The sequence below is a fragment of the Mucor mucedo genome (assembly GCF_025094135.1).
Source record: "Mucor mucedo strain NRRL 3635 chromosome Unknown EV154scaffold_169, whole genome shotgun sequence".
Taxonomy (NCBI): Eukaryota; Fungi; Mucoromycota; class Mucoromycetes; order Mucorales; family Mucoraceae; genus Mucor; species Mucor mucedo.
Window position 1 is genome coordinate 75560 of NW_026252453.1, and position 11077 is coordinate 86636.

Below are 11077 nucleotides of genomic sequence, written 5' to 3' on the forward strand. Positions count from 1 at the left end.
CATATTATTTAGCATTAAATTGTTACCTTCTTAAAAACAATATTCCTTTTTTTTTTACAGCGCTGTGTTTTTAAAGCATGATTTTTTTATGGCGTAATATTTCTGAGCCGAGATACAAAATTAGAGGATGGGAAAACCACTCCTCCCAAGAATACGACCCATAATATTAAACATTAGACTAAAAAAAAGATCATATATAGAAACTGATTGTTTGGAGAAAGTCATAATATAAAAAGTGACTTTTACGGAAACAATCATTGCAAATAAGATTGTTACTATGGGGTTTTCGGGGTGGAGGTTACCCTCCGGCCCAGTATAACAACCAATAGTATTAAGCATTAAATTATCGAGTTTAGAGAAACAGTCTATGAACACTTTTTCACAAACAATATGTCATTATGCGAGAACAACTGGAAAATTGATTGTTTTAGGTCGATGAAGGGGTCGCCTTTGAAATTAATAGAGTGCATCTGCTTTTAGGTGGTACCTAAAAAAAATTTATGCAGAGACAAATATTTAGATGGGTAAAACACATTTTCCTTAAAATTAATATCCCATCTGAAAGGTTAGGATTGTTTTTTATGTTGATTAAAATGAGAATCTACAGATATCAATTTAAAAAACATAACAGATTCTGGATTCAACATTTTTTTTTTAGGTGGGGGCGGGGAAAAAATGTCACAACCTGTACAAAAAGGTTTCTGAGCCAATAATAACCTGCCGCTACTATCATTAGCCATGGTCGGATTTTGAAATAACCCACTGTTTGTGCTCACGGATTTAAAAAACCGCGCACAGACTATATAATCGTTAGCAATGGCTTGAAATAACTTCAACCTTTTTTGTGTACTTAGAGCATCCCCAGCAGTGCCCGATAAAAGTCGATTTGCCCGCTAATTAAGGGAAAATTAAAAGTTTTTTACCCCCAGCAGTGCCCGATAAAAAACCCTTAACTTTGGGAAATCAAAATTTCCCATAAATTTTCCCAATCCGAAGTGTTTTTTTAGAGGAAAAAAAAACATCAATAAAAAATACCCCTTTTTATCTCTATAACCTTTTTTAATAAAAATGAGCAATAACAACGATTCTGACTTCGACAACGGTAACTATTCTAGTAACGATGCCAGTGATGATGGTAATGTCCATGGAATTGACGACCACGAGCAAAGTGGCAATGAGGATGCTGGTCCTTCCGATACCAGCAAGTTGAAGCGTTTCCGCTGGACACACGAGGAGAATGTCCAGGTGTGCAAGTCATGGTTGCGCATCTCGGAGCAGGCAGTCCATGGTAATTTGATGAAGGCGGAAGTGTTCTGGAAGTTGATTATGAACGACTTCAAGACGGAGGGTGAGCTCGACTGGCCAGAAAGAAACGAGAAGGCCTTCAAAAACCATTGGGGGAACATTTCTGCTGCTGTCAGCAAGTACTGCGGCTGTGTCGCAGCAATCCAGCGACGCAAAAAAAGCGGTAATGCTGCTGCAGATGAAGTACGTATCATATAACTATCGATAAAGGGATATAGTAGTTTAACTCAAATAATTTAACAAATAGTTGGGGGATGCTTTCAATTTGTTTCAGACAAAATACCGTGTTCATTTCGCTTTTTACGATTGTTTTTTGGTACTTCGTAGTAGTCCAAAGTGGAATGATGAGATGGCAAGAAGAGACGCCAAGCTCGTGAGAAAACAGGCGGTGAAGGCAGGTTCCAAGAGAACGATTACCGCTTCTTGTGCTCCTGGTAGCTCTGCTGCTACTGAGGTTGGGACCTCAACAGTGATTGCTGAGGATGAAGATGGTGAAAGTGATGGATCCATCATTGCGCGTCCTAAGGGACGCAAAAAGAGCAAGAACCAGGCTTCCATGGACAAGAAGATCACTGATTCCTTGGTTAGCTGGGAAACAAACCAGCAACAGCTAGCAGACGAATACTCTGAGATGATGAAGAAGATGGATATGGCGAACGCCATTAAGCAGGAGAAATTGGCTGTCAACCAAAAGCTTTTGGCAGTCAATCAAAAGTTGTTGGATGAGAGATTGTTCAGCGTTGACTTGGAGAAGTTCAAGGATGATGAAGAGACTTTGCGTTTCTATAAGCTTAGTCGCAAACAAGCTTTGGATCGCCTCGAAGCTGAGATTGAGAACGAAATACTTCGTACAGAAGATATTAATGGTGAACAATAAATATGTTTAATCCTCTGTTCCATTCTCAAAATTATTTATATTTTTAAAACTAGATAGACCTATACTTTTGAGTGAATTTTATTTAGAAGTGAAGTCTAAACAATTCCATATCCTTTTCTATGCCAGAGATGCGCGACCAAGGCCTTCTTCAATCTGAAATGTTCAGATGCATCAATGATGTTTCCGTGGCGCTCTAAATAGCTAGAAAAGCTATAGAACGAAGGATCGCGAGAAATGTCTGCAGCATCAGAAGGATTGGCAGGATGAGACTTAAAGTAATTGTTTGGAAGGGTGTCGCTCTCATCCCGCTCGTCTTCGACTATCATATTATGCATAATTATGCACGCCTTCATGATCATACCAAGATCTTTTCTTTTCCACAATCTTGCAGGACAACTAATTATAGCAAATCGAGCCTGCAATACGCCAAAAGCCCTCTCGACATCCTTACGGCATGCTTCTTGTTGTTTAGCGAAGTTCTATATTTTAAGAAGTCATGATTAATAGCTAGCATATAAATTTTAATATTTTAGAAACGATATTTACTGCCTCGGCACCAGGTTTTGGAACAGAAAATGTCTTTACCAAATTGGCAAAGTTGGGGTATATCCCATCGGCAAGATAATACCCCATGGTAAACTCCTGGTCACCGACGTCAAACTTCACATCCACGCTGCTGCCGTTCGTATATTCATCGAACAAATCTGATCTGTCAAGAACATTGATGTCATTCAATGAACCTGGTAAGCCAAAATGGGCATGCCAGATCCACAGGTCATACGAAGACACTGCTTCCAAAATCAATGTCGGCTTCTTCTCCTTGCCGGTATACTGACCATGGTATGCTGTTGGACAGTTTTTCCAAGTCCAATGCATGCAATCGAGAGACCCGAGCATACCTGGGAATCCACGTTTTTTGTTCTCTTCGAGGAGTCTCTCGGTATCTTCTTCGTTGGGTCTTCTAAGATACTCCTCTCCAAAAACCTCAACGACAGCAGCGCAGAATTTCTTCATACTTTTCAAGGCAGTACTTTCACCCAAACGCAAATACTCGTCTACCGTATCAGCGCTGACGCCGTAGCATAGCTGACGTAATGCAGCAGTAGCCTTCTGCAAAGGATGAAGACCCATTTTTCCAGCAGCATTTGGCGTTCTTTGGAAATACGGATCATGCTCGGTGATAGCTTCCACAATTCGAAGAAAGACATTCTTACGCATTCTGAATCGACGACGAAATTCTTTTTCGCCGTAAACCGGGTTTTCGACAAAGTAATCATTTAATAGACTGTTGATAGCCGGATTCACTGTCTCTGTCAATGACTCTGCGTCCCTTCGACTGAACCACCTGTCGTTGACTGACTGTCCATTTCATCCTTAAGTCTTTTGATGTTCAGTATATGAAGGACATTATTATTTGCACGCTTTCTGAGATTCAGGAGTGCCATGGCTGCGAGTTGTTCCATCTTAAAAAAATTCGGGATTGAGTAAAAAGATCTTGACACCTTTTTTTTTTCAGGTACATTTAATTAATTAAGTTTTTTGAGGTCCGTTATTTAAGAGTTTTTTTTTAAACTGCTGGGGTTGACAAAACTTTTATTGCTGAATTAAAAAAAAAAACTCAAACTTAAGAGTTTTTTATCGGGCACTGCTGGGGATGCTCTTAGTAGAACTACTTGAATTTTAAAATATACATTAAAACAAATATTCTTAAGATGCGTGACCCTTTTTAAAAATAATTTATATATTGAAAGGCTTGAAATATTGATTTGAAATTGTTTAGAGACAGCCTATGAAATCGCAGCCGGAGGCTTAAAATCACCGACCCTGAAAAAGGGTAAAATAGTTTCAACCTTTTTTATGTACTAAGTGAAATCATTTGTAATTTCGAATATATTTTATAAAGTATATTCTTAAGACGCGTGACCCTTTTTAAAATTAATTTATGTATTGAAAGGCTTGAAATATTGATCTGAAGCTGTTTAGAGCCGGCCTATGAAATCGCAGCCGGAGGCCCAACATTACTTCCACTGAAAAATTGTTTTAAAAAAAAAAAAAAAATCTGGCTATGAATAAGTTTCCTTTTATATTACTTGTACTAGTCGGAGATAATGCTCAAAAATGTCACAAAACACGTTAGGAACTACTGAAAAGCAGATGCACTCTATTTTGGATTATCAAGTCTTTCATTATGAAACAAAAACACTGCGCATAGAATAGCTAATCAGATAAATAAACAATTAATACTTTTTGCGTAGATCGACTTTTTTGCGTGGGTCTAGGGATATCGTCTTTTTCCAGATATTTATACATATATTGAGAAACATCAAAGTTTTCTCCAGTATCAAACTAATAATAGGCAGTGTAGCTTAAGTTATAATGTGCATGGGCTTCATGGTTAATTAATATATGTTAAGTTTGTTATTTCAAAAACAGGCCTGCGGCAGCACGAGGCTTTTTCAAAGCGCAGCGTACCGAACCATAGTGCAGGTCAAAAATTTACTGCAGCGCAGCGAAGGTCAAATTTTTACCGAAACGGAGGTTTGGTTTGAAAAAGCCTCGTTAATATTAATATATAAAAAAAATAGGAATTAGAAATTGTAAAAAACAGTCACAAATTTACGAATGTTTTGAGGGGTTGCCCATATTATTTAGCATTAAATTGTTACCTTCTGAAAAACAATATTCCTTTTTTTTTACAGCGCTGTGTTTTTAAAGCATGAATTTTTTTATGGCGTAATATTTCTGAGCCGAGATACAAAATTAGAGGATGGGAAAACCACTCCTCCTAAGAATACGACCCATAATATTAAACATTAGACTAAAAAAAAGAGCATATATAAAAACTGATTGTTTGGAGAAAGTCATAATATAAAAGTGACTTTTACAAAAAACGTCATTGCAAAAAAAAAATTGTTACTATGGTGATTTCGGGGTAGAGGTTACCATTAGCCCCAGTATAACAACTAATACCATTAAGCATTATATTATCCAGGTTAGAGAAAAGTATATGAACACTTTTTCACAAACAATATGTAATTACTCGAGAAGAACTGAAAAATTGTTTGTTTTTGGTGGATGAAGGGGTCACCTTTGAAATTAATATTATGGATTATCAAATCTTTCGTTATGAAGTATAAACATTGCGCATACAATAGTTAATCAGATGTATAAACAATTAATTCTTTTGCGTAGATCAACGTTCTTGCCTGGGTCTAGGGATATCGTCTTTTTCCAAATATTTATAGATGTATTGAGAAACATCAAAGTTTTCTCCAGTGTCAAACTGATAATAGGCAGTGTAACTTAAGCATTAGAGGTGCGTTAAGTTCACGATTAATAAATATATGTTAAGTCTTTTTATTTCAAAAACAAGCCTCGTATGTTTAATAAAGCTTCAGTTTATTTTTGCAGTTTCTTAATTTTACTTTGTTAAATGTTCCATTTTTATTTTTAATTCGTTATTATCACTGTCAAATGTCTCATACATAAAGTTTGGTTTATCCTTTTTGTGTCTTACAGTGTTGACAATAAATGTCCTCAGACTTTGATTTGATAAGCTGCAATACTACGCGCGCGGGTACTCAATTTGAGAGTAGAAGCAGTTAATATTTCATGGTTGGAGAGCGCAAATACTATGTATAAACAGGACGATACTATTGGTCGGAAAAGAAAAAATTTAAAGTTTTGAACCTGCTTGTGACAAATACTTCGCTCATGCCTAAAATCGAGTTGTTAAAATTCCGGACCCACTTTGTTTTTAGAATAAAAATTTCACATTCTCATTTTAATCATAATTAAAATGATATGTGACTAAAAACATTGCGCCTTCATTATGAGAAAACTGTTGTGGTCCAGTTTCAATATCTCTCTCTGCTTATAATTGTTTTTGGCATATTGAAGTGCGGATGCACTCTACGGTCGTACAACAACGGCTTAAACTTCACTTTGATAGTTGTTTATTCTTAGTAATCTGTTCAGAACTCTTGCGATTGAGCCTACGTGTTCCGAGTTTGCGGCAGTATTTATCATGTTATTATACTGATGCTCTCATCAAATAAGGTAGCACCATCATTTGCTCAAATTTATGTTTTTGATACTGAACATTACAATCAAAATAAACACCGTGTTGCAAGCCATGTAAACATCAGAACTTTGGGAGACTTGCAGACGTTAATGCATGATATCAATTCAATAGTCAGAGACTTTATAAACATAAACCAATTTTGTATTGAAGATCCAGATCATGTTGCGGATGTCGTACAGGTATTTTCGGCTGACGAACTACCAGATCCACGAGGATATAATTCAACAACTACTTCAACTGAAATTGGTGTATCAACTTTGGGAAGTGATAATAAATAGGAAGGGGTGAGATAATAGGTAGGGATATTGTTATTAGACCCTAAATCAGCAACAACGTATGTGTATAAACGAGTTAAAGCAGACAAAAGATCGATTATCTTTCCTTCATGCGGTTGTCTAAATTTTTCGGAATATGCCAATGGCATAACAAAACAGAAACAGTGCAGCCTAAAACTGTTTCAATGGCAATTTGTTACATTATTCTACAATCGATCATAATTTTATTTTCGCTCAACTTGTTGTTTACATTCAACCATCTCAACCATTTGGTCAATGCATATGAAGACTCGTCACTGGTGATGAAGAATGCTGCTGGTAAGCCTTTGTTTGTGGTAGTGTTACTCACAACAATGGTGAAGAAGTAACAACGCTTGCCTCTGTGCATGACGTAAGTGCATGTCTTTTATGTTCAATCCAAGCACCATCCATAGGATAATTCTAAAAACTGGAAACAAATTTAAAATGGAGTGATAAACTTTAAACAAACAGTCAGAGAACATGTTCTCCCTTTTGACATGGCGAGACCCTATCTACCATCTTAGGCCCGTCTTCTTGATCAAAATATTAAAAGCCTGATAATTTTTATTATGTAGAAAATCAGTCCATAGCTCTACACTGATTTTTCTGATTCACCTTTTCTGTACTTCTTCTTAAGTCTTTCATAAATCATGTTTTGAACTACTCTATGATTGATCCACATAGACATTGGTACACCTTGAAAATCGGCATTTTTTTCAATCTTTGGGCCAATTATTATTTGATAAGCATCTGTAAAGCATTTACGTCATCCGTTTGTTCATGGCTTGATAGATTTGCAATCCATGTTTTTGTCAACATGTGTGGAAATTCAACCTTGAACATCCTTTGTGAGTTTCGATTTGCCAATGTCGGAAGTATCTAATGGATTATGGTTTTTATGCTCCCGAGAATAGGACACCTCTACCTGGCCGTTGAGCATTTCTTTGTATCTGAATTTTGCGGTACAGCCAACTTTGATTGATAGACTATAAATGCGGGATTTTTTGGCAGGTCTATCATCGCTATTTGTAGGCTTGGTATGTGTACGTGGCTTTCCAGCATGATTACAAACAAAACATTTAACATTTTTAATTGTTTTGGCTTCATCAACTGTTTCACCAAGAATGATCTTTTTTCTTGATTAACATCTTTGAGAAAGAACCCAGTTTCCGTGACGCTTGGGGCCGTTTGGGAACCACAAGTCATATTCGGCTACGGATCCTTTAAATTGAACTACCTCATCGGCGTAATTAGACAATTCCCTACAAATAAATTCTGTCGTTAAAACAATGCTTTGATTTGACATTTTGTGTTGCTAATCTATGTAGATGATTAAAAAAAGTGTTGGATATAATGACCAACTCCGGTCGTGCTTTCTTTTTTCAAATTATTGAAATTTGGAAAGTCTATCCTCCGTGGACGATGATGATCTGTCCCTGGATCTCTACATTTGACCTTCAATGCGTTACAGTAACTTTGACCTCGCATTGATATTCCCAACAAGTCAATCGGGATCGCATTGTTGCCGCCAATCTAAATTAACTTGGCGCTACACAGGATAGAATATTTGCTTTAAATACGCTTCCTTTTTTTTTCAAATAAATATTACATCAGTTTTATTTTGACTAAAATCTAGTTTTGTAATAATTTGTAATTGACTCCTTTGTGTTTCCCTCAACTTTTTTACTTCTTGTTTATCGAACGTCTTTACTTATCATATAACATCTGATTCAAAACTCATATTTCACACTCGGCTTTGGTCCTTGTATTATCGAAAGCGTTTATAACATAGTGTTTTCAAACACATAATTACTATTCTTTTTAATCTTGGCAATCAGTTTATATTTATGTTGCTTACGCCCTCTTAAAATCAACATTGATTATCTTATTATCCTTAAAGTTTATACTATAGAATTTTTTAGTCGACTACTTCCAGTCTGGTGTTCACTGTCATAACTACTTTATTTTAACATCAGTCATTATGGCGAAATATTTGGTGACAAAACGTACCACTTTTACAGCCAAATACCTGTTTGAAAAATAGCTGACATCAATTATTTGCGTAAAAATATGTTGAAAAAGCGTCTAAATATACTTGTTTGTCAAACAACCAAGTTCTTTGCTGTCACCAATGTTGATTGCAGAACGTACAAGTTTGTTGTTCGTTATTTAACCAACTTTCGTCGTTAAACGAACAGGTGTTGTTGTTTTTTCACTAACAGTAAACGTTAAACGTACAAGTGTTATCGCTTTTTTCACTAACAATGAGCCTTAAACGTACAAGAGTTTATCCTTTTTTATTAACAATGAACATTTAACGTACAAGTGTTGTCGTAAAACTACCAAATTATTCGGTTGTTCCCCTGCATATTTGTCGCATATCAATATTTCTGTGCACTGTGTCCCTTTGTTTTTTTACATACGTAAAACTTTATTCAATACGAATACTTAATGTTTTCATAGAAGTTTTAAGTATATATTCAACCGCCTTTCAATTAGAAGCGTCTTTCCGTAACTAACTTTCATGAAGGTAGAGAATTTACGCGACCATTTAAAATACGAGCGACATCGTCCCCTTAGACCAATATTCGTACCCTTAATACAATTAATATATAAAATAATAGGAATTAGGAATTGTACAAAACAGTCACACATTTTGAATTTTTTGAGGGGGGTGTGGGGTTTGGGGGGAGGGCAAATCCCTCCTCCCAAGAAGACGGCCCATAACATTAAACATTGAAGTATTACCATCAGAAAAAACAATACTACTTTTATTTTTGTTGCAACAATATATCTTAAACAGATATGTAAAATAATCGGGGGTGCGGGGTTTCTTATGCAAAAGGGGTACGGGGTTTGGGGAGGGGGAACCCATGTTCCCAAGATTACGGCCCATAATATTAATCATTAAAGTGTTACCTTCAGAAAAACTGATCATCTTCTGCTTTACAGCATAATATCTTCGGTATAACTTTTTTTTTACAGCGTAATTTTTTTTTACAGCGTAATTTGATTTTTACAGTGTAATTTTTAAAAGCGTGTTTTTTTTCTTCGACTTAATAGCTTTTTGTAGAGATATGAGATTGGGGTACGGGAGATCTCTCCGCCAGATGTTGAGGGTTTTACGGTGAGCCCTCTGCCCAAGAATACCACACATAACATTTAAGATAAAACTAAAAAAAAAGTGCTCATATAACAATCGACTATTAAATTAAGAAAATTATAATATAAAAAGGGACTTTAATGGAGAAAGTGATTTAAGAAAAAATCCGGCCGTACTCAAGGCTAATCAGCCTTCCCGGGGGCGCTTTTCTAATACGACGTGACACACTTTTTTTTAAATCACATGAGCTTAAATTTTATTGAATAATGTGCTTAAAAGGTAATATATAACGGGTCATGGTTAACGGGTCATGGTAGCTTGTAAACAATATGTATCTACTGCCTTCTTGAACAGTAAAATTAGTAAATATGTTGTCGATGAATGTGCCATTATTTGTTGTAGATTTCATATCATCTGGCATGGCTGTGTACATATTGTATTTATCAAGAAGTTGTAATAATTTTGTTCTTGATGAAGATTCGATATTAAAATCAACATTAAAATCACCAGCTAAAATTATTCTTTCATTGACTGTGATACATGATTCTATAATTGGAATAGCATCGTCTAATTTGAATTTAGGGAATATGTAAAATGATAGAACAAGTAATGTCGGAGAACTGAGTCCCGCTATAGATATACCCTTCACTGGATGCATTCAATAGCTGTATTTTGCTGAATGGTGTGGACTGATTTAATCTATCATTTATAAGACACATTGCGCCATAAGCTCCAGAGGTGGTTGAATCGGCTATACTCTCTTGAAATTTCAGTAAATCCAGGAATATCAAAAATTTGGTTCTGAGTGGTCCAAGTTTCAGATAATAAAATATAATCTGATGACATATATGTTTCATCGTTAACTTTGATCGACATGAGCATTTAGGCGTTGAACATTGTGGGAAATAACTTGAATATTTGTACGTAGTGAGCGTAAAGAGCTGAACTTTGGTTTCAGTTGTACAGTTTTAAGTCGTGATAATTCTATAGATACTGTTTATGTGTTAAGTAGTGGACTTTCAATGAATGCCATACATCTTGAAACTTTAAATTTTTTATAGGATCACTGGGAAACTCTTTGTAGAAAGCAAAATCAAATAAGGGTGGCAGTTGATTAAAATCTCCAAAAAAGCATGGTCTATCACGACCAAATATGTCTCTTGACGTTTATCAATCCAAAGAAGATGCCCGGTACTAAAAAGGCTAATTTCGTCAATGATCACTACTTTTAATTCGGCCAATGCAACAGTCATAGTATTTGAGACATCTGATGAAATTTCATGTATATCGTTGTTATTGTTCGGAAAGTAAAACGCGGTATGTAGTGTTTGGCCATAAATGTTAAATGCAGCTTACCTTTAAACGCAGTGTGAGTAATACTGAATTACTTGTTAAATCCCTATCTCGATCTT

The 11077-nt window shown here is 35.8% G+C and overlaps 1 protein-coding gene across 1 annotated transcript; it reads right to left on the bottom strand.

Moving 5' to 3' along the window:
- Window positions 1-6423: 6423 nt before the first annotated feature.
- Window positions 6424-6929, bottom strand: EV154DRAFT_569937 (uncharacterized protein; the record flags this gene model as incomplete). Its single annotated transcript, XM_051606167.1, has 2 exons — window positions 6424-6661; window positions 6742-6929. The coding sequence occupies 2 exons, from the start codon at window positions 6927-6929 to the stop codon at window positions 6424-6426; spliced, it is 426 nt and encodes a 141-aa protein (XP_051451849.1).
- Window positions 6930-11077: the final 4148 nt, after the last annotated feature.